The 25,299-nt window shown below is 38.2% G+C and overlaps 3 protein-coding genes across 4 annotated transcripts; all 3 read left to right on the top strand.

Moving 5' to 3' along the window:
* Positions 1–1,527: 1,527 nt before the first annotated feature.
* Positions 1,528–25,173, top strand: LOC110491505 (homeobox protein Hox-B3a). 2 transcript variants are annotated; one of them, XM_090202113.1, is made up of 3 exons: positions 1,528–2,058; positions 23,046–23,461; positions 23,718–25,173. In XM_090202113.1, exons 2-3 carry the CDS (start codon positions 23,137–23,139, stop codon positions 24,344–24,346), a joined length of 954 nt encoding a protein of 317 aa, XP_090058239.1. In that variant the 5' UTR covers positions 1,528–2,058; positions 23,046–23,136; the 3' UTR covers positions 24,347–25,173. The 2 variants fall into 2 exon arrangements, with proteins under 2 accessions (XP_090058239.1, XP_036802271.2); XM_036946376.2 differs by lacking the exon at positions 1,528–2,058 and adding an exon at positions 17,484–22,129.
* LOC110491508 (homeobox protein Hox-B6b-like) lies at positions 2,066–6,407 on the top strand. Its single transcript, XM_021565007.3, has 2 exons — positions 2,066–4,757; positions 5,322–6,407. Exons 1-2 carry the CDS (start codon positions 4,340–4,342, stop codon positions 5,573–5,575), a joined length of 672 nt encoding a protein of 223 aa, XP_021420682.3. The 5' UTR covers positions 2,066–4,339; the 3' UTR covers positions 5,576–6,407.
* On the top strand, positions 6,638–9,122 carry LOC110491507 (homeobox protein Hox-B5b). The gene is made up of 2 exons (XM_021565006.3): positions 6,638–7,641; positions 8,163–9,122. Exons 1-2 carry the CDS (start codon positions 7,050–7,052, stop codon positions 8,408–8,410), a joined length of 840 nt encoding a protein of 279 aa, XP_021420681.3. The 5' UTR covers positions 6,638–7,049; the 3' UTR covers positions 8,411–9,122.
* Positions 25,174–25,299: the final 126 nt, after the last annotated feature.

The raw sequence follows: 25,299 nt of genomic DNA, 5'->3' as shown, positions 1-25,299 counted from the left end.
TAACAAATTCAAAAGATCTAAAGATATTATAGGAAAAAATATTTGTTTTACTATGTCGGGTAAATGATATTTTGTACACCGCCATTCAGTCTAATATAAGCCTGGCTGAATTCATGCCAATTGTATATTCATTGGGCCTAGATTTGTAAAAAAAAGTGTCTGAAGGTTAATAAACAGTCTGAATTCCAGCTAAATTTCATCCACCTTTATGAGGCAAATACATTGTAGTTAATGAAAACCAAAATATATCAAAATGCTTCATGTTAGTTTATTGTTGATAGGTTGTTAGCATTTTTTAGCCTACAATACAATGTTCCAACGTAGGCCTATAGAACTACTTACAGGTCACATTCATCCAAAGTAGAATAATTTCAAACTGTATTTGACAGTCTACATAATATTTACGAATTTTATAGAAAATACTTGTAAAAAAACAAATGTTCCGTTTATTGTCGTGGAGGTTTAGGCCTATTGGTCTTACTAATGAAAAACATAACTGAATTAATATCAATAAAAAAACGTGCAAATTTCCTAGAATATGTTCGGTTTAGGCCACTCCTGTTTTGGATAGATTAGGCCGAATTTTCTCTGTGCGACCTTTTGCAGAAGGAATAGGTTGCATTGGGGGGTTTTATGGTTTTATTGCATCTATAAACGTCGGAAATCCTTTTGTCAATGACATTTAATTTAACAGAGCACCATGCAAACAGTTGCTTTGGCTATGTAACGGAACATTTTTCCATACATTTTATATAAATATTTGACCTTATGATTATATACATGCCTGATGACCACTGGGCACAGACGTCAGTTCAAACCCTATTACATGTTGGCTTAAAATAATTTCATTGAAATGACGTGGAAACAACGTTGATTCAACCAGCGTGTGCCCAGTGGGTGTTTTCATATAGGGATATCTTTGGTCTATATATCTTAACATACAACTATTTTACACGAGAGTAAAATCTTAAAATGGGCAGTTCAGTAGGCTATTGCAAAACTATAGGCTAATTACATGGATCCCTATCATATTTTGCTCGCATTTGTTTGAAAATCTGTGCTAAATGAAGGTAGGCCTATAGGATATCTAAGGGATTCATAAAGGGTTCACGGTTGATTATGTGGATATATAACTAGTTTAACTTAACTACATTACTAAATGTAATGCAAATGTAGACTAGGCCTTAAATAATTATCCGTTTACATAGTCTACCTATAGGCTTTTATCAATCATTTAAGTCAACTTATAATAACTATCCTATAAAACCATGTGAATTGTAACCAAACTTGTTTTACATAATGCTATATGCTATTGTGTGGAACTACAATATGGTCAAACGTTTCCGCTTTTTTGAAGCCTTCAACTGATAAGGAATGATCATCAAATGCTCTAAATAGGATACCGGACTGAAATATTATAGACCTAGCCATTTCGCTTAAAATACAACGTAGCTTTAAAAAAAGCCCAAAATGCTTTCCCATCTTTGAAAGAAAAAGATGGCGATGAAGAAAAAAATAACTTCTATTGAAGCATTCCTGAAAAATGCTATAAATTAGAGTCTGCTAATGAAAATGTACAACTTTATGATGGAACTTTACGACTGTCTGGGTTCTGGGATTGGCTGAGGTTGGTCATGTGGACTCTGGACAGGGAACTTTTTCCCCCTTGAGGTTATATTGCAGCTGTCTGTTTTCGACCGCTCATTCAGTAACACCTTCGTTTTCTTGGCTCTTGTATAAGCCACACTTGAATTCTGGTAGAAATGTGTTCTGTATCTACGGAGCTCCACCAACTGAGAGATGGAGTCAATGAGGAATCTCTCATCCAATGTTAGCCACATTAGCATAGGCTATCTCTGAATTGCAACGTCAAAGAAGACTCAATATTCGCAAGGACAATGGAATAGTTTATTTTTTATTTTTCACAGAGGGAATCGTTTAGTTATCGCTACTTACCGTATGCAATATACCAAATTAACAGTAATGGAAGACGTAAAAAGAACCGTGATAATCACATCCGGAATACCCACATGCGAAATGATGAATTATCAACAAAAGGTAGGTCGTCAAATCTCAATGTCCTATATCGCAACAATCATACTTGAAACCTATCTTATAAGGTTTTTAAAATTATAAAATGTTGAGTGGGTCATGAGGTGCAAATTATGTTCGATAAAAACCGTTACAAATGTAACATTGGTAGCATACAAAATGGCTAGTGTCCTAAAGTGTACAAGCATTGTATCGATTTGCAATACCTATAGTGTGTTAGTGGCAAGATGGCAGCAGTATCTTTGGCGGGTGACTGTGGCCTAAATGCATTTAGTATTTTGACGAAGGTTTCAGATAAATAGGTAGGCCTATATGATACCTCTTGGAAGCTGCCACAATCATTTGCGGACACTGAAAATCAGACAACCCAAAATATTTAGATTTCCATGATGTACAGTGTTTAAAAATATATATATTATATTGTGTGTAGCCTACGTTTGTATTACCCTTGAGCTAGCTGTAATGCTAAGTAGATATGCAACAATTGACTCATAACCAAAATGTTTTATGGGTAATTTAAAGAGTAAAATTGAGACATGATGTTAGCGATGTTCTCAATGGTCCGATGTAATTTTTCAGAATCCACTTTCCAATCATCTGCACTATTCGACGTCGTCATCATCATCATCATCAACATTATTGTCAAGCCTCAATCAATTAATTGATAAACTGTATGTTATTCACTCCATTTACACAGCAGTATGCTGGCACATTTTCTTTACAACCTGATCTCGTGTATTTCTCTTTGACTCCATCTAGTGGCGACAATAAGCCTACATTTGGACACCGAATTCTTGAGACAGAAGCTTTCAGAATGACATATTGGCGTATTGGTACAAATTATTTATTTTTTCTTTCGTTTTTTTCTTCAAATTAAACCAAAGCAAACTAAAATGTATTTTGCACAAACGCTATTGACGTTGAATAACTGTCATTCTGTATACAGACAAGTTGTAGGATACTTAGCTAAAATGTTTGATTAGTTGTGGAAACATAATTTTGTTGAAGGAAGTCTACACAGACTATTAAGTATCAAGTTTAGATAATACAAAATGATTTTGTTGAAATATCATCTTAAACAAGGTTTTTACAGTGAAAGAAAATAATATTGATTGGAAAAAGGAAATACGTCCTGTTGTAAAGAAAATGGCGTTGTTTATTTATTCAAATGTATTGAACTTTTTAGTCCAACAAAATAACGATAATAGCATAATAAATATTAAATAATATTATTCAACTCAATCATATGGGTCTACTGATATAAGAAGCAGTCAAAATAATATCAGACTAGATTCGATAATGACAATGTTTATATTCATGTAAATATATCTATTTGATAATATTCCAAAACATAGATTATTTATTTCAGTGGTTAATAATAAAACATGCTGCAGGTAATGTGGTCTACTTAGGCCTACAGGTTCCCGAAACATGAACCGCAATCTTTTAGTGATGAATGTTGAAACCAATGTGTAATATCCTCTGCATTGGCCTTGGTCAGTTAGAAAATCCTTTTGCCTTTTGTGAGTTGATTTGTCAGTGTAGATGTCTTGGTCGTGTTTTACTTTTTATATCCGGCCAGTGTGGGAATACCTAGAAAACATAACGAACACGTTAACTTATACATGAACGAATGATGAAACATAAATTATGTCAAACAGCTTAAAATAACAGCTGCATGAAAGTAGAAATTCAGCTGGATCAATTGAATAGGCCCACTTTTGATTGTGCAACTAGCCTACTTCTAGTAATCAATACTTTAATTGAAAGAACCAACGAACAACAACATTATTCTTCTTAAGTCAGTTTGATAAAATGGGAAATTGTACAGTGATTATTTCATGCAAACCAAAGATCGAATTAAGATCATATAAGGGTCGTGTGTGTGTGTGTGTGTGTGTGTGTGTGGTGTTGCCAGCATTATGTATTTATATCGTTTGTTTGCAACGAAATTAAGAACGAAAACGAAATGCTTCAATGTTGAATGAATCAGAGGGCGCAAGCTCATTTGATATGTGGAAAGACTGCGCGAGAAGCCTGGGCGCTTCGTTTCGAGTCACTGGGGACCCCTGTGCGCAACAAGAGCCCCCCCATGAGAGCAATATTGCAACCAGACGCTCGCGATTGGCCGGACGTTGATCAGATGGTACAGTTCCCTTCTGTCCTATTGAGTGGCACCTCGCAAGCCCCCTTCAGCTAAAACCAAATCTCCGATAAAGTAATGGCAAAACCACTTGGACTATAAAACATTACAAATCATATTCCTCGGAGCATATTTATCCATCCAATGAGTTCCTATTTTGTCAACTCAACTTTTCCTGCTTCTCTGCCCGGAGGACAGGAGTCTCTCCTCGCTCAGATACCTTTATATTCCTCCGGATATACTGACCCTTTAAGACACTTTTCCAACGCTACATATGGAGCTGCCAATATGCAAGAGAAGGTATACCCAACCTCATATTACCAGCAAACCACTGGTATCTACGGTCGCCCCAGCACCAGCGCTCCCTGCGACTATACAGCTGCCACTTTTTACAGTGACGGCTCGTGCGCTTTCGCAAATCGAGAGGAGCAGCCGCTCTTTTTAACTCAGGACCAGCGCAAGTCAGAGTGCCTCGAGCAGAATGTAAACATAACCACTGCTGTGGACGACAAGTCTTCTCTGCTTTATCCGTGGATGCAAAGGATGAATTCTTGCACCGCCGGTCAGTGAAACCTTTACTTTTGATTTTTGTTAACGTTTAACGTGTTTTATTGTTAATTTATTGAAAGGGGGTGTACAGTCAGCATGTTGCCTATCAATCAGATGACTACTGTAACAGTGTTGCCTGGCATTGTAGCTTATAAGTAACTATTGCTTTGAAATTAAGACGGGGAAAAAGAGGAATAATTTTACAAGTCGTTGTGTGAACACATGCATGATGATTTGATGACTGTGATATGTATTGCATTCTATCGCCGAGAATGTGATTGACATGAAAAATATATTAACAGATAAACTTGTTTTGTATAGGAAACGCGTTTACCTGTCAAAATACAGTGGGCTATCATGTTAATCAAATGGATAATTTCACCTAGGCTATGCTATTTTTAAGGTTTTACTAATGGAGGCTATTTTACATGTGTGTATATAGGCTAATTTATTACATCCATAATAGTGATTGTAGCAATAGTCTATAACAGCGATGATAGTGTAAAGGTATCCATCCATTCCATGTCTTTGTTTCTTACATAATTGCTGGATTTGGTTTGCTATTCTTTGTTTGTAGGGACATTGGGCAGCAGTGGACGCAGGGGCCGTCAGACCTATACTCGATACCAGACTCTTGAGCTCGAGAAAGAGTTCCATTTCAATAGGTATCTCACCAGGCGTCGTCGAATCGAGATTTCGCATGCTCTGTGTCTCACTGAACGTCAGATAAAGATTTGGTTCCAGAATCGCAGAATGAAGTGGAAAAAGGAGAACAAAGTTATGAATCCTTCGAAACCCAGCGATGAAGAGGAGGAAAAACAGACGGATTAAAAGACACTGAGTAAAAAAAGCTACACAAGCCATCCTATAACTGTTGTACCATGAATTGAGAGATGTTAAATTATTGTTGGCTGTTGTTTTTCATAAAATGGCTGCCTAGGCCTACACATGTTTGTGAAAATATGTAAATAGGCCTACTAGATAAATATATTTGCACGATGAAATAACGTCTGTTGGTTAGAAACAGGTTAAAACCAACTGAAGCTGGCTAGCCTATTCTTATTTGATTGTGTTTGTATTTTTTGTTTTGTCAATATTGTTGCTTGAAAGTAAAGTAGGGTTTACCACATCCACAAAGTCAAAATTGGCTATATCGTAAAAATGTATGAAAACATAAATGTGGTCTTAATTTAAGGTTAGGTAGTGTGGTTAAGGTTAGAAGTGTGGTAAAAGTATAAATTCACATTTTAGGAAAATCAATTGCAGAAATAGGCGGGGTTTATGACTTTGTGGTTGTAGTAACTGATGACGATCGTGAAATAGGCCTACACTCGCACATACTGGTTTCCTGGAGCGGCGTTGGAGAAGTGCAAAAACAAGCCTAGTCAAAATACTCGATAATTAAATATTTTTGCTTCAAAAATATTTTTTTATGGCCCCATTATCGATACAAGAGAGATGCTTTGGCCTAATAGCCTACCATAGTGTGTGTTGTATTTTGTTTGTTTTAGGCTTTTACATCGCTTTGTCATATTCAACTGGATAATGTTTTCACAAGTTGTTTATTGTGCACTTGCCATCTGGATGTCGTGTGCAATATTATGTAAGACATGTTTTTGTTGTCTTTTGTAAATGCAAATAAAGCGTTGGTAATTTCTGTAAATATTTCATAGAACGTTTTCTTGTTTTACTGATGTGAAGGCCATAGTCTTATAATAGTTATTATTATCACTATATCCTGTAAAATTGACCTAGTTGAGCAAGCCAGACATTTAAATAGGCAAGTCTCTCTTTAATGATACAAATGCCTAGTGTATTAGGTCTACTATAATATATATTTTTGTTTAACTTTTTTATACTGGGATACCTGTCTGAGATACCTATTGGTAAAATAGTTTAGCCTACTTTTGTGTCCTAGAACAGTCAATGTTTAAAAAAAAAAAAAGAACAATGAAAAAAAGTATTGAGCACCCTCTCTGACAGTTACCTCCACTGCCAGTAGATGACGCTGTCTGCCTACATGGATATCAGGGCGCAATGGGGAGGCACCATTGACTCGAGCATAACGACCATCATTTCGTCATCATTTGTAACCATAGAGCATGAATTACCTCTTGAAGTCATCAGTGAGAATTTACGACTGGTCAACAAATGCACGTGATTCCCGAGCGCTCTCCCATATTTGGCCGCATACCTGGCAAAGTACAGTAGGCTTCATTGCTATAATTCATGATTACATCATAAATCGTGAAGCAGAGGATTATAGCGACAAAGATCTACAAATCGAGCCTTTAAAAACAAGCAAATGAGCTCTTACTTTGTTAACTCGTTTTCAGGGCGCTATCCGAATGGCTCCGACTATCAGTTACTAAATTATGGGACTAACGGCACTGTGAACGGTACGTTCAGGGACCCTGGCACCATGCACTCTGGGTCTTTCGGATGCAACTACAATGGCATGGACCTAACCGTAAATCGCCCCGACACTGGTAGCCACTTCGCGGCTGTTGGAGAGGATACCCGTGGTTTTCCGTCCACTGGCCCGGATGCCCGGTACAGATTGCCGACCTGCTCGCTTTCGTCTCCAGATCCCCTTTCTTGCGTCAACCGCGAGTCTTTGGAACTAAAAAGCCCCTCTCCTCCACCTGACCGGAGCACGACCTCGGGCGGCAATAATAATCTCAACAAAGGCAACAACAGTCATTTTACAGAGATAGAGGATACCAGCGTTGTCTCTGAGACCGAGGAAGGCGCGCACACAAGCAGTACCAGCAGCATGGCTGCCCGGGCACAACAACTACAACAGGAGTCCAATAACGCAACCTCCACGACAATCTCAAACGATTGCCAAACGCCGCAAATATTCCCATGGATGCGGAAACTGCACATTAACCATGGTACATACATAGCCTACTTTTACTGTGTTTTGTGGTGGTCTTGCTTTGGAGTGAATTGCATGCTCGCTGATGTGCTTTTCTATAGTCCAAATTTGTAGCGTCATAAATATGTCAAGTGTTGCATGAACTTCGTAAGGATGGTAGGATATGGCCACGGATTTGCTTTTATGATATTGTCCAGTGCAATATACTTCTTAGTGGAAGATAAAACAATAATTGTTAGCCTATTAAAGTATATTTTAATTGTAATAAAGATTCACTTAAAGAAACATTGTTTAAATGTTGGAAAATTGGTGGGTATTTATGTTTAGGCTATAGCTGAATGCAAGTTCTATTTCTGGTAATGTAGGATAGTTGTGCGACAATCCGTGCATGGCACGCGCCCGCATGCAGCCTATTCAACACCCAGAATTGCTTAATATTTCATATGTGCTGTTAAACATGTTTCTTTTTCAAATGTTTAAAATCCTATTTCCACCATCTGTTGTCCACTTCTAATTTGGATTTTTCATGCAATTTAGAAATGGCTGGACCAGATGGGAAAAGGGCCCGAACAGCGTATACCCGCTACCAGACGCTAGAGCTGGAGAAAGAATTTCACTTCAATAGATACCTAACCCGGAGGAGGAGAATAGAGATAGCCCACACGTTGTGCCTCACGGAACGACAAATAAAAATCTGGTTTCAGAATCGAAGGATGAAATGGAAGAAAGACAATAAACTGAAAAGTATGAGCCTGGTTACAGGAGGTAGCGCGTTCCATAACTGAGCTCGAACTGCAAGTGATACGGGGGACATCAGGAGTACTGTAAGCTACAGCGCAGCACCTTTCAGCATGTTGTTGTGATTTTAGACGAAAAAATATTCTGTGGTCTTTAACAGACGTTTAGTTTGACGTTGTGTTACGGTAGCCTGTAGTTATCTTTGGAACTAGAAAAAGGTTAGACTCATTGTCTAAGGGTAGTATAAAGTCATGTGCTCTGTTTTATCTCTTGAATGTTGTCAAGTTTCACGTGAGCTGTTAGCCTATATTGTGTCATTTCTAAACATTCTAACAGGTGTAAAGTGTACAGTAGTCTATGTTTCCAAAACATATGCTGCTCTTCATTGAATGTAAACCTATAGATGATGGGATCATTCAAAGCGCTTCAGTGTAAGTTTTTAATGCTGTATTTATGCTTGATTATCGTGGTCAGCTCAGTACGTTTTCCAGGTTTAAAAATACAGGTAAAACTGTTATGTAGCCTATGACACGTTGTGCACAAATATATCCAATTGTAATTGTTTAGAACTAAGTACTTATTAAGTTGCATAAATGTATTGAACCTTTTCAATGTGATCAATTTGTATAGTGGACATGAAGGGAGTGGTATTCTGTGTGGTATACGCCTACAGTGATGGTAAAGATTTTGCCAATTAAGCTTTTTGTATTTCTATGTGAATCTATAGATTTGGAAATAAAGTTTCTCTCCATCGCTTGATATATTTGAGCATAGTAATTGCAATTAATTAACCTCTTCTTCATTTAACATATAGTAAATTAATTAATTAGGCCTACACATGTTTTAATGCACTATTCTATAGACACACATAGGCTATAACACTGGTGAACGTAAACCCTTCATGGCATTTTGGACATCTTGTATCAACAATTTAGGCTTACCTTGCCACACGATTAAACAAATTAACTTTATAAACAACATGTTCCTATAGATTTTGTACTGTTTTACATTGCTATAAAATAACACATTAGCAATAATAATTTCCATAGAAGTTTTCATGCTTATCATTGGTTTAAGATTACTTTTTTGTATAGGCCTATGACGTGAATTACATTTGAGGCAGGTTGTTGCTGATTTAAATATTTGCATTGTTTTCGTCCAAGCTATATTGTTTTAACCATGCACCTATACAGTGCCCACCATCATGTCAAGGTTATTAGATTCATTATTGGTTCCATGCTGCCATTATTTACCAGAAAAACAAACTCTGAACCTTTTAAACTTACCCTCTTATTGACTTCTTTGGGTTGAGTCGCACTTCTGTTTGCTTGTATTTAGTTATTCGTTTCCCCATCAAATGTCCCAACATGTAGGCTATCTTACAGGTACATGGCTCGAATTTACTAAATGCCTCCGTACGGTAGAACATATAATCCCTTCACTGACTCTGAAAGGTCACGTGGGGTCCATAAAGTTAGTTTTATGGTTTTGGGGAGTAGACAATGTACTATATAATTCACATTCTTGAATGAAAGTGACGTTTTAACTGCTGCGAAGGGATTAGAAAGGGTTGTGGACTGTACAGCACTAGTCTGGGCAGTGGCGATATCCTCGATATCAGGATAGAAAGTTCATATCAGAAATGCAGTGATACATTTAAATAAGTGTTCCACTGTCTATGATTATAAACCAAACATGTCTTATTCATGTTGGAATTAGCCTCAAAATAAAATATTTGGAGAATCCATGGATTGCAATCGATTTATCTATAAACACCAGCAAATAAGAATTAATTAATTTTGGTCAGCGTAAAACAGGAGGAAATTCTGCCTCTTCACGAACAGGACACAAACTAATTCAATTTCTGCAATGACTGCATTGAACCTCGTGTATTCGGTGTCATAGGTGCTGGTATGAGAAGGGCAATTGGATAATGCATGTCTCTGGCCTATAGACTCAGATCAGAAAACTGACAAATTTGAAGTGAAATTCAAGTCTGGATCCAAAAATTAGACCGTCTTGATAAAAGCGTGGTCTAAGGTAAAGCACGAACTTGAGCCGGGTTTTGTGTGTCCCATCAATCTCCAAGATACGCCGTTAAACAGTGCGTCTCTCTCCAAGGACAGGATAGGTGAATCCACTGTAAACGTTGGGAATCAGACCTCAGTCGATTTGAATCAATTATGCTGGATATATGGATGTCTAATCATATAAATATTAGGCTTAATAATTCCACACTGAACAAAAATATAAACGCAACAAATTGGTCCCGTGTTTCATGAGCTGAAATAAAAGATCCCAGAAATGTTCTGTATGCACAAAAAGCTTTTTTTTTTTTTTTTTAAATGTGCACAAATTTGTTTACATCCCTGTTAGTGAGCATTTCCCCATTTGCCAAGATAATCCATCCACCTGACAGGTGTGGCATATCAAGAAGCTTGTTCTTTTGGCCACTTTAAATGGCCACTCTAAAATGTAAGTTTTTTTGTCACACAACACAATGCCACAGATGTCTCAAGTTTTGAGGGAGGTGCAATTGGCATGCTGACTGCAGAGCTGTTGCCGGAGAATTGAATGTTAATTTCTCTAGCATAAGCCGCCTCCAACATAATTTTAGAGAATTTGGCAGTACATCCAACTAGCCTCACAACCGCAGACAAGGTATATAGCGTGGGTGTGGGCAAGCGCTGATGTCAATGTTGTTGACAGAATGCCCCATGGTGGCGGTGAGGTTATGAAATGGGCAGGCATAAACTACCAACAATGAACACAATTGCATTTTCTCGGTGGCAGTTTGAATGCACAGAAATAGCGTGACGAGATCCTGAGGCCCATTTTGAGGCTTTTGTTTAAAGGTATCTGTAATCAAAGATGCATATCTGTGTTTCCAGTTGTGAAATCCATCGATTAGTGCCCAATTCATTCATTACAATTGGCAGATTTCCTTATTTGAACCAAAATTCAGTAAAATCTTCGAAATTGTTACAATATTTTTGTTCAGTATATAAACGCATCAAACACTGATCCTGATTGTGTAGGCCTGTATGTCAAACTTGGAATTACGCCCAATTTTGTATGTTATATTATAATAACGTGTTGCTATTGTGTGTTTGTAGCCTATGCTAATGGTTCATGTCTTTGCGTAGTTGCCACCATGGCTAAATTGTATTTGTCCAGATCTGCGTGGTGATATCCAATCAAATTAGGCCAATATGAAAACACTGGTTTTGACATCTTTCGTCAATAGCTGTCATTTATTCATCTAAAATGTACCTAAATGCAACAAATATTCCCGATGTCTCAAACTTTTTTTGCTTAAATCATTTGCTTAAATCATTTTATATATTTAAAAAATATATATGCTAAAGAACACACACCAATGTTTTCTAATGGGTTGAAACAATTCCACTATTCATAACTGTTAAATAGCCATTTAACCAGGATAATAAGTATTGCATATTGATAGGGGTAATCTGTGCACGGATCTCATCAATAATTCATAGACCGGGATCATCGCGAGGTCACTAGACGAGAGCCACAGATGCTGAGGATCTAACCTACAATACCAATAGGCCTGTTTCTCTGGCATCGTCACCATCCTTGAAATCCATAGGCCTACACGAACGAAAAAGACAGTCTGAATAATTGTTTTAATTTGTGCTTTTGGAAGCATAAATGGTAGCCTATGGAATTGTATCTTGTGTTGGTTATTCTGTATGGATGGATTAATGCGTAAAATACGTTAGTGTTTTGTTTAAGAATTGTCTATGTGTCGTTTTACATTTCTAGGCCTACTTATTATTTATATGCGATACAATTGCTTGGAGATTATTGACACCTTTATTAGTGCGTAGGCCTTTTTGTTGAGCAGTTGGGAATAAAGTTTTACATTGAAAAAGCATTGATAGATTAACAGGCTATTTGTTCTTTATCTGAAAACTTGTCTTACAACAGTCGACACAAATATTGTAATATGCGTGGATAGATGGCATAATAATCGTGCCTCACAAAGTGGCCTTAAAGTAAATCTTAAAATATGCGATTGGAGCATAGGCCAATGCTTATTCAGTGACGTGATGTAACGCCACCTGCACACCAGCAGAGCCCGCTTCAGACCGGCTTCACTGTTGCCCCGCTCAATCGATCATGATCACCTATGACTATGTTATAGCCTATACACAAAACAATAGGCTACTGTATGTCCAATGGATAACATGTATGACGTCTAGACTACTCAAATATTTTAGCAAAGTTGTAAATTAAGCACAGTGTAAAAAAAAAAAAAGTCTGTGGTTATATGACAATGCCTGGCCTATATTTCCAATGAGAGAAGATAAAACAAAATGTCTCCCATTATCTCACTTTATCGAGTACCCTAACATGTAAAAACATTCTGGAACAAAATAATGTATTTATTTGGAAATATGTTTTAATTCAGGGTGTAGGTCTAGCCTACCCACTGTTTGCTATTTAACTGTAAATCACTATACATGTCATTGCTCCCTCTGCGCTCAGAATTATCAGCTCCAATAACTCACAGGAGCCTGGTTCCTATATATATTGGGCCCCTGCTTCCTTTTTGGTAGAAGGAGTAGGCCTATATTACTCAATATCATCGAACAAGTCAGAAATTGTTCATGTGTGAGGTCTTGAGGAAGGGGTGAAACGCAGGTCACTGCTTCTAACAAATATTAAAATGCCATGCGATTTGTGAGGCGCGGTGTCTATCAAAGGCTGTATGTCCAAAGACGACATTAATCAGAAAGCTCGTGTCCACCTCGTATGTGTTTTGGGATCTGGATTTTTCGGATGACGTAGCTCCAGCAGGCCATGTTTTTTAAACCCGGAGAGAGACAGTTGAATTCGGAAGTTTACATACACTTTGTTGGAGTCATTAAAACTCGTTTTTCCACCACTCCACACATTTTTTGTTAACAAACTATAGTTTTGGCAAGTCTACAAGTCCAAATCTACTTTGTGCATGACACAAGTCATTTTTCCAACAATTGTTTACAGACAGATTATTTCACTTACATTTCACTGTATCACAATTCCAGTGGTTCAGAAGTTTACATACACTAAAATGACTGTGTGTAACAGTATAACTTTAGACCGTCCCCTCGCCCATACCCGGGCGCGAACCAGGGACCCTCTGCACACATCAATAACAGTCACCCACTAAGCATAGTTACCCATCGCTCCACAAAAGCCGCGGCCCTTGCAGAGCAAGGGGAACTACTACTTCAAGGTCTCAGAGCAGGTGACGTCACCGATTGAAACGCTATTTAGCACGCACCACTAACTAAGCTAGCCCTTTCACATCCATTACATGTGCCTTTAAACAGTTTGGAAAATTCCAGAAAATTATGTCATGGCTTTAGAAGTTTCTGATAGGCTAATTGACATAATTTGAGTCAATTGGAGGTTTACCTGTGGATGTATTTCAAGGCCTACCTTCAAACTCAGTGCCTCTTTGATTGACATCATGGGAAAATCTAAAGAAATCAGCCAAGACCTCAGAAGAAAAAATGTAGACCACAAGTCTGGTTCATCCTTGGGAGCAATTTCCAAACGCCTGAAGGTACCATGTTCATCTGTACAAACAATAGTACGCAAGTATAAACACCATGGGACCACGCAGCCGTCATACCGCTCAGGAAGGAGACACGTTCTGTCTCCTAGAGATGAACGTACTTTGGTGGGAAAAGTGCAAATCAATCCCAGAACAACAGCAAAGGACTTTCTGAAGATGCTGGAGGAAACAGGTACAAAAGTATCTATATCCACAGCATAATGAGTCCTATATCGACATTACCTGAAAGACTGCTCAGCAAGGAAGAAGCCACTGCTCCAAAACCGCCATGAAAAAGCCAGACTACGGTTTGCAACTGGACATGGGGACAAAGATCATACTTTTTGGAGAAATGTGCTCTGGTCTGATGAAACAAAAATAGAACTGTTTGGCCATAATGACCATCGTTATGTTTGGAGGAAAAAGAGGGAGAATTACAAGCAGAAGAACACCATCCCATCCGTGAAGCACGGGGGTGGCAGCATCATGTTGTGGGGGTGCTTTGCTGCAGGAGGGACTGGTGCACTTCACAAAATAGATGGCATCATGAGGCAGGCAAATGGTGTGGATATATTGAAGCAACATCTCAAGACATCAGTCAGGAAGTTAAAGCTTGGTCGCAAATGGGTCTTCCAAGTGGACAATGACCCCAAGCATACTTCCAAAGTTGTGGCAAAATGGCTTAAGGACAACAAAGTCAAGGTATTGGAGTGGCCATCACAAAGCCCTGACCTCAATCCTATAGAACATTTGTGTGCAGAACTGTAAAAGTGTGTGCAAGCAAGGAGGCCTACAAACCTCACTCAGTTACACCAGCTCTGTCAGGAGGAATGGGCCAAAATTCACCCAACTTATTGTGGGAAGCTCGTGGAAGGCTACCCGAAATGTTTGACCCAAGTTAAACAATTTAAAGGCAATGCTACCAAATACTAATTGAGTGTATAAAAACTTCTGATCCACTGGGAATGTGATGAAAGAAATAAAAGCTGAAATAAAAAATGTGCTACTATTATCCTGACATTTCACATTTTTTAAATAAAGTGGTGATCCTAACTGACCTAAGACAGGGAATTTTTACTAGGATTAAATGTCAGGCATTGTGAAAAACTGAGTTTAAATGTATTTGGCTAAAGTCTATGTAAACTTCCGACTTCAACTGTATGTTTGCACTGGAGGAAATGACCAAACAACAGTCAAGACTCGGATAACGTCTTCAATGTCACCATTTTTAATCAACACTTTTTTTTATTGAAAAACAGTCTGCATTTAACTGCCAAAATAAAGGAAACACTTGAGTAAATGAGGGATACGAATTATATTGAACGTTAATTAAGCAGTTTTAACATCCTGTCATGCTTAGGGTCACGTATAAAAATTCCCAGTTGCCAATTTTTGGCTTAAAGAAGAGACCTCCGTGACAAGAAGAGGGGTTTCAAATGAGCATATGGGGTTTAAAGTGTGTGTGTGTTAGTCACTAGATCTAATCCCAATTTAACATTTATTGGAGATTCTGGATGTGTCTTGAGAGAGCGTTTTCTACCACCATCAACAAAACACCAGATTATGGAATTTATCGTGGAAGAAGGGTGTCGCATCCCTCCAATAGACTTCCAGACACTTGTAGAATCTATGCTAATGCGCACTGAAGCTCTTCTGGCCGATCATGGTCAGAGCCATAACCAGGGTTCGAGTTTTAGTGAGGTTTGTTATACAATTAAAAAACGTTACAATGCTATTTGGTGAACAGAAATGATCCGTTTGGCTGCTAGTTCTTTCACCTCAGTTGATCAACATCCACATAGCCTGTTAGCTAGCTTAAACAGTTGTAATGTTATGCGCCTGATTTGATTTGATTTGAAAGGGGGAAATATGAGAAATTACACTGACACAGCATCAGCGACTGTTCAGTCAGTTGTCATAATGAATTGTATAAAACCATCAACTCTTTACATAGATATCTCTTTTCTCAAATTCCATAGTGCTCACGTTTGTATTCCTAGGCATTACTCATCAAGCTCCACACAGGCGTCAATGGAGCACACAGATGATCGTATGTATTATCGCATTCACATGAATTATTAGAATGTTACTTACAATTCTGTATTAATATCAGTGATGTAGTGGGTGATGGGTAAACTGTAAACTCCAGTGGACGATCGATATAAGACTGTATTGTTTGCTTTTTGATTAGACAATATAGGCCTATAGGGAAAATAGGCCATGTGGAGATGTTCATATTGAAACATATATATATATATATAAATATTTGTTCACAACTTGTTCCATAAGTTTTAACAAGTTTGGAAACCAATTTACTAAACTCTCTCTCTGCCTGCTTGCTTGTTTCCACTATCTTGCGGTATTTCTGCTTCTTCCTACATGCATTGCAGCCTGCCTCAGCCTCACCACATCACTGGCTGTCTCAGTATAGCCTATTCTCTGTAAAGCAACGTTATTATTATCCTGCTGAGGTATGCTCCGTTTAACGTTCGATTCTTACTTCATCCTTCTATTTGGGATAAAGTAGCCCAATACAGAGCCTGCAATTTAAGTATCTGCGACAGCTAGCCACCCGACCGACATACTGTCTTTATAAGAGACTATTTACCAGTTGTGCACTCATTCTTTGAAAGACGGTTTTTGTTTGTTTTGGGGGATGTCTGTAGACACGGCAGGAGTCTCGGGACGGTTTTAAAATGGCCTTTTGTCCGGCATCTCGCAAACACACTCCACAGGGTCTCTAGTTACCTACTTGAGCCGACTCCGAGCTGGGGTGGTTAGATTCACATCTCAGGCCCTCGGCATGTGCACGAGAGGGCGGAGTTAGCCGTTGAGAGAGTGGTGAATGTAATGCTAAAAAGGCAAATCCGGGAGGCAAATCCAGGAGACGCAAGCGAACATTACGAACAGACCACTGTTCATGATTCCACTCGTTCGCAAAGATGCAGGCGCGATTAGAACTCCGTCAGATCAAGAATATAAGCCTTCTGAGCTTTGATCAACGCTGGGAGCAATATTTAGATGTTGACCCGTTATTTTTTTTTAAATTTGTACAATATATATATTCCCCAAATTACAGAGAACACAAGTATAAACGCAACATGAAACAATTTCAAAATATCACAGCAGATCCTGCAGGTAAAGAAGCCTGATGATGTGGAGGTCCTGGTCAGTGGTTGTGAGGCCTGTTGGACACACTGCCAAATTCTTTAAAACTACTTTGGAGGTGGCTTATGGTAGAGAAATGGCAACAGCTCTGGGGGACATTCCTGCAGTCAGCATGCCAATTGCACGCTCCCTCAAAACTTGAGACATTTGTGGCATTGTTTTGTGTGACAAAACAGAACATTTTCAAGTGGCCTTTTATTGGTCCAGCAATAATCAGCTTCTTGATATGCCACACCTATCAGGTGGATGGAATATCTTGGCAAATGAGAAATGCTCACTAACAGGAATGTAAACAAATTTGTGCACAACAAAGGAGAGAGATATGCGTGCATATGGAACATTTCTGGGATATTTTTTTCACCTTATTAAACATAGGACCAACACTTTACATGTTGTGTTTGTAATTATTTTACACTGAACAGAAATATAGAGGTTAAGACACTTTATGTTTGTGTTTCCTTTATTTAGGCAATTACATGGAGGTATATCATGCTAATTAGAATCGTTTGGTCCACCTTGACATAATTCCATTGAAGATCAATAAGATTGGAAATAAAACAAATAGCCTAAACGTGGTTCTCTTGCATCTAGCACACAAAAAATGCTTAAATAAGACATTTAGGATTTCGTTGGTATTGATTTAGGCGCCACTGAAGAATACCTGTAATCTATTCCCCCCATACCCCACTGAAGGTGCAGGCTGAGATGGAAATCATGGGCTTTGGAGCCACTGTGCAACAGGGATACATAGCCTATATTGAGAGATTGGAATTAACATGCAATTCTTTATTTACCCTCAACAGAGCCTACTGACCTTTTTGACAGAGAGAGCCTAATGTTGGACTAGATGTGTGCCAAACCTAGTTTATAAACTTTCTGTTATTATACCTTTTTTAATTATTATTTAATCGTGTTGCTGTAATACACAAACGGTCAAGATCTAAATTGTTATTTGTCTTATCCCAGTATCACTACTTTGAATATAATCCATACTATTTGGCTAGTAATGACCGCGAGTCCGTCTAAAGATTAACAGCAATGACATGGGGCGAGCTAAGGTTTACATTGTTCGGGGAGGTAGCCCTACCCACTCAGCATCAAGTGCCCAGTCTATAGACAGCCCCATGTTACTACTGACGATAGCCTTCCGTCTGCATTCATTTCGCCGACATATCCATCATGTCTCCTTTCAAAACTATAATGCTCAAAACTAGCTGCTGGCGAATACCGAGTGCTAACCTTTACGCCCGAGTTTTGTCTTTTGGATAATAAGATACGTTTTTAGAGAACCTCGGTAAGTGCCACTGTTGCTCATTACTTCCAGTTTTCAAACATAGGTCTATTGTTATAACGAAATGCACGTCTCATGTATTTTCAATGCAACTGATGGGTAAGCCATGAGGTGTTATATCTATTCTAAAAAGCGTTATTATATGAAAGCTTTCCAACTTATGACAGGGCTCTCCAACCCAGTTCCTGGAGAGCTACGGTCCTGTAGGTTTTGGCTCCAATCATAATAGCGCACCTGATTCTAATAATTAGCTGGTTGATCAGCTGAATCGGGTTGGTTACAACTGGGTTGGATTGAAAACATACAGGAGGATAGCTCTCCAGGAACAGGGTTGGAGAGCCCTGGCCTATACGATATTGATTGACTGGGCTAGTCCAAACTGGGCTAGTGCAGACTACATTTTATTAAAAGTGTAAGGAAGTTGGATAAGATGTTATTTTTCATGTTATTACATATTATCAAAGAGGATGGTGTACCAAACCCATGGTGAGACATGCTTTTTGAACGTAGTTCTTTATATTTATACTACTTGTACTTTTTACGCACACCCACACCCACACGGTTCGGGATGGATCAATACTTTGACGAGGCAGTCTGTTTTTGTTCAAATCTGAATGCTAGAATGTTTACTGTATGTTGTCCTAAATTTCGTCATGCTGACCATGAGGCCTGAAATTAATATTTGGGTCTGAAACGGCCTATATCCCCATGCATTTTTAAAATGATTTTCGCTGTTGTAGACTAAACTCAGAGGGTGTGTTAACTTATTTGCCTTACCTAAATTGATTTAGGGTAGTTAATTGCTGGCGTAAATATGTCTGCCTCTTATAGACTAGAATCAGTTGTTTGAACATTTGTAAATCTTGTTTATTGTATTTATGCGCCTGTTATCAATTGCCGTTGCATGAGATCAGCAGGAGGCCTTGCCGTTTCTAATAATAATTTGCCTTGTAGCAATCTGAACTAATCCATGAGTTTAGATTCTAACCGACCAACCATTTTCTGACAGAGAAATGAACGGCTCCATTCGACGTTTCAGTGTAGGCCTAAGAAGTGGGCATCGTTCAGGATAACATGTATTTCTTCATTCTTTAATACACTTTTGTTTTGCTATACAGTTTATCTATAGAGGACCAGACCGTCTGCCAAAGAAATCAGAGTTCTTATCTTCGTTCTCAAAGACAGCACTACAGTGCAAATCAAAAACGATATGGGTAGGTTTGACTTTATATTTGCAGCACCGTGCAAATAATACAACACTAAGTTGCATTGCTCTGAAGCCAGTTCCCACATCATAGGTCAGAGTAGCCTGGTGAGCAACCATCCATGTCACGTGATTCATTAACTAATTGAGGAAGAGGTTGCAGAGTAGATGCATGCATTCATCAGGCCAACCACTGTAGTGATTTGCCCGCTGATGTACAATGTATACATAGCTGGAATGAAGAAGATCCTGCAAATGTATTGTAAGTATAACATTTTGGAGAATCTGATTTTGTATTAATCAGGCTATGTGAATGACGTTGCAGGAAATGTATGGTCCAATTCAAGAAATGTTACAACAAGCATGAAACATAATGTTGTTTGATTTTCTATATTGAAGTTTCAATATGCGAGAGATCCATGGGCTAGACTATCTATCTCTTTTTAATTGATTTCGATGTTTTAGGTGATGTATACATTTCATCCTACACTATCTTCCTCTCTTTCCTGTCTGCCAGTCGTTCCATTTTGATTTATAGCCTAATGATATGTGAGCCAATGTCAGAGACAGCTGCCATTGTGTTTCTGGAATACTCTTGTTTTGTTTTTGTATGTGCATTACTCTACAGATCCACAAGTGATACGATTAATCGGTGCTCTTAATTGTCTTTCTCCATCCTTCATCTGGGCTGAGCAGACCGATATAAAGACTTTCTGCCTGGAGGTCTCGGGTTACATCAACTTGGCAATTACAGAGCCTTAACGTTTCATTTTAAGCCATGGAACCTTGAAATAAATCATTGTCTAATCTCGACGCCACATATTCATGCATCATTTCGAATTGATCATCGTTCCCCCAGGATAGGAGCTTTTTATGGAATATGATTTGAAACGATTATTATAGTATTTTCATGACAGTGTATATGGCAGGAATTTGTCTTGAGATTCGAAGAATAGGCACACATATATATTTGATAACTGAAAGATTATATAGCTAGGCTATAGGCAGACATCCTATAAATGTATAATGACAATGTAAATAGAAAAAGTGGGAAATGTATGGTATCCATTTGATAGCTAAATTCAACAAATCCATGTGCATGGTCTGAACCGGTCACGGCTAAATTACCTCGGCTAAATTTCGTTAGATTGGTCTTTGATCAAAAGACTGGTCAATGTTTAGATTATTTTGTGTTGTAGCCTAATTACTTTCGTGTAGTTAAACATTAGCTATCCTGCCTGGGGTATTAACTATTGTCCCTAATGAATGAATCGAGGGGATTGAGTATTTTCAATTAAAAGGTTAACATCAAAGATCAAAGCACCGCCACAGTCCCAATGGGTATCGATCCACTAACAACAATCCTATAGCGGCATGTTTGATCCTCACCTCCAATAGGCTCAATGTCTAACCTGTACAGCCAAGAGGCAGATGGTTCTCCAAAGAAACTGACGCAATGTGGGCCATGGCCTTTTGAGCACTAATATGCTGGAATATTCATTTATCTCTCAAACGGAATATGAGTGTTGGGTTGGTGTGTTTTGTCCTGATGTGTGCAAAATAGTTAACTTTTCGATATGGTTGTCTGCCAGGTTAGACAACCGCATAATCCTGAAATGTTTAATTAATATTATCATGGAAATACATTCTATTGATAGCCAGTCACATTCAACACGAACTTTTTGGCTAATTTCACATTGACATACATTATTCATGCAGGGGTCTTGCAATAGTATGCAAAGTCATAGTGACCAAATCAAAATCATAACCCCATTTTGACAATTTAGTTTGGCATAGTTCAATTGGTGCGTTTTGATTTCCTTTCTTTATTTTAAGACACCAATGCCATTCCACATGTTGGATACTATTCTCAAATTGTTATTTGTTTTCTGTTCTTATCTCCAAACACTGGTCTCTTGATTTTTATATGTATTTTGTTGATCAAATATGGCATATAACATCCAATGAGATAGCCCAGTCTATACTTTGAGTAGGCCTATGTTAGCTCTATGGCTATGCCATAGAGAAAAGTTGGGGCCTCAGGTCAGTTCATTAATGCAGATTGCTCTCGTGTGAATCAAATCGATCAAAGACCACTAGCCCCGTCCCACCATATCTGCAATTACCATAATTTTCGTTGTGGAAAGGCTATCCTAAACACACATTTTAAAATAGGCTGCTATAACTGCAGACAGCCCCTTACAAAGCATCATGGAGTAATGTATCCACATGTATTTGTCTCATAATTTACGGACTGAGGTCATGGTTTTCGGCGAATAGTGTTTTCAAATTTGCGATGTGGCCAGAATTCTTCTTCGCTGTCTAGTCAGCTGCGCAAAGGCTACCCATGTTCTCGTTCGACCTCTTCCATGCTGTGGGCGACTCCCAATGAGCTAATAGCAAGCCTATCATTGGAACTGGATTATAATACTCCTCGATGTTTTTGAAAGGAGAGACCTCTCGTTATTGATTCTGGATGTGAAATGAATCATATCTAGTCAGTATTCGTGGGGTCTACGTTATACGCTAAGGTAAGTCGGGCTGGTGAATGGTCGACTATTTTCTTTGTGATTTATGACCATATGACTCGTGCGCGGTTCAAGCAGAGTTCATAAAGCTGTACGCTATGCCTCCATACCATCCAACATTCGTTTTCTCTTAAACTATTTAATCATCTTCTGTTTTTACTTATTTTGGTTGCTTTTAAAGGCATACTCAGCATAATCGTTACAATGAATTTAGAGACCTTGAATATTTTGTTCATGTTGAAGATTTCAATGGAAATGTAAGGAAACGTGATTAGACATATACAATTATAGGCTACCATTAACTGTTAAGTTTATCTGATATTGAATAAAGACATTGGGTGTTTTTTTCCCCCTACATTGGGCTTTATGTAGGAGACTTGACACAGTTACCTTGTTTTTTTTTGTCGAGTTTTGTTGGCTAAATCTCTATCGACAGTTATATATTATAATAATGTTATCATTAGCCTATGTGTCTTTAATTAGTTGTATTTATTTAGGCTAGTAATTTAACATGTAGAGCTATTTATTTTTTCTCTAAAATAGCATAGTTTCACACAAGTTCTACAGGCCTCAAGCATTCTAGCATTAAATTCTTGAAAATATAAAAATAATGTCTTCCCTTTATGGAATTCAAATTGCATTGTTTGCATTCTTATTTGTTTCAGCCCATTGACGCGTCTGCAAAAGTAGGCCTATGTTGAATAACACTACTGGACTAAAAACTGGTGACTTGTTTCTCAACAAACAATTACTTGTTTTAGGGATGAGAAGGGAAAAGTAGATATTAGAGAGCATGGTTTAGTCTGACATTGCCTCTGTAAGCAGGTTGAAAGGCTCCTATTCACGTCATGATGCTATTGAGTTGATAAGATGGATTCATACTGTCACCTCCCTTCTGTGTTTTTTCATAACCTTTCAGAACAGCAACCAAGAGGTCATTGGAAGGAAACTGTCACGTGACTTCTGGGTGCCAATGTTCCTTCAGAAGGTCAAAAGGGCCCCAATAGCTGATGAGACATTTCTTGACAATGCAAAGAAATACCTACCAAGACGCCATAGCAATATTTGGAGAGTCCCCATACCATGGTGCCAGTGGATTTGGATACAATCATGACGCACCAGCCCACCAACCCTTGGCCTACCAGGAGAGCCAGGTCAACTTGAAGGAGTTGGATTGCTCATCGCAGTCAAATGGCAACAGCAAATCACAGCACCCAAAAGAGATTGACCCTAACTCAAATTCTACCTTCACCAAAAGCATATTCCCGTGGATGAAGAAGTCGACAATTCAGAAATGTATAAAGAACAACGGAGACAATCCCTTAGAAGTTAATGGTGTGTATTCAAATGCCTAGCCCAATACATAGTTGGACAGTAAAATTCCCATTTAGGTCTACAAATAATACTGTTTTAAGCTGGATAAATCCTAATTGTATTATATGATTACGACCAATGGGCGTTGGCTAATTGCATTTCCAGTTTCGAAAGAAGCTCACATGTTAATGTAATGTAATATAGCCTAATGTTAAGATTTTGTTTAGGTACTGTATTCAATTTATGAATGAGGTTACATTTCATTTTCTCTCGGCAGAACTATTTGGTGACGAGGAAAGCCCAACAACTGCAGTCTCCAAAAGGGCGCGCACCGCATACACAAGCGCCCAGTTGGTTGAGCTCGAGAAGGAGTTCCACTTCAATCGTTACCTTTGCCGCCCCAGGCGCGTGGAGATGGCTAGCCAACTCAGTCTAAAGGAGAGGCAGATCAAGATTTGGTTTCAAAATCGGAGAATGAAGTGCAAGAAAGATGGAAAGTTTAAAGGACTGTGCTCCTCTTTAGGTAGCCCTGGAACTCTTACCAATCTAGGTTATTTTAATGCAATGGGGGAGGATTATGACACTGTTTCCCCGCCATATTTAAAGCATCAACAAAACGATTATGTCAGTGCATCAGTCTACCCAAACTCAATGAAAGGGCAACAGAAATATGCCACAACCCCAGAATATGCTCCTTGCAGTATGCAGGACAATGATAGTAGTTTTTCCATTCATTATGCTCAAGCTGACCCTGTTCATGTTGATGTGAACTTGCCATTCACTGCATGCGGGATAAGAAATCAGTGTAATCAGACTGCACAGATGACGTCAAGCCAACACCATCCTAAACCTACACTATATGATCCAAACACAACATACATATTGGGGCATCATTCTTCTCAATAATGAATCAAGCAAGCTCCTAAACTGACTAATTTATAGCATATGTAGTCAAAATGTCACTTGACCATAATCAGATCCTTAGTGGACCGAATCCAAAGTTCAGGCCTGCACACGTTAAAAAAATAAATTATTGCGCAAAAGGCCAATTATTAGCTGTATCCAAATGCATGCAAATAGTGTTGAGTCATTACAGCAGAGTTACTAATATTTTACTCGAAAAGAGCAGCTTTAACTATTTTGGGAATTAAGCGACTGATTGTGACCACTAGAGTCGGAGGTAAAACACAGAGTTAATTCGACTAGAGTGTTTATGAGTATTGCTAGAGTCAATGTGATGCCATCCACAGATCAGCACCTGCATAGGCTATTCGTTCCTGTTGGACAGTTCTGTTTTTCTATTTTGATTTCTTATCCATATAGGATAAACCTGAAATTATTTAATGACATGAAACCACCGGATAATGTAAAACATCGAATTTAAATCATTATCAAGCAAAAACGTTTCTCACTTATGTTTTTGTACAAGACTTGACATTATGCAAGTCATGACCCAACTGTGTGCATTGGAATATTACAAACATATTTATTACAATGTTATTTATATGTTATTTATTAATTTAATTTATATTTATAATTGAATGTATTTAGTGATTTCTTATCATAGGGCTTAGTGTTTACAGACAGACTCTTATGCTTCAGGGACAGTTGAACCAATGTTCCTCAAAATGTCATTTCATTGTGAAATCCTTTTGGACACCCGTTGAAATGCATGTGTAGGCTATGCTGACGAATCATTTCTGTATATTGTTGAATAAATGCATTTGTTGATCAGACTTTCTGCAGAACTGTTTTTTTTTTTATACATCTTGTTATCAAAAAGAGCTTGCTCTACCTCTATATAGTTTAAAGGTGTCTAGTTAGAGTAAAATACATACCAAATATATTAAAATATGTCA

The sequence above is a fragment of the Oncorhynchus mykiss genome, chromosome 16 (genome assembly GCF_057628025.1).
Source record: "Oncorhynchus mykiss isolate SJ-2025 chromosome 16, ASM5762802v1, whole genome shotgun sequence".
NCBI lineage: Eukaryota > Metazoa > Chordata > Actinopteri > Salmoniformes > Salmonidae > Oncorhynchus > Oncorhynchus mykiss.
The sequence above is the reverse complement of the archived record's forward strand: the minus strand, read 5'-3'. Positions and strand labels throughout refer to the sequence as shown.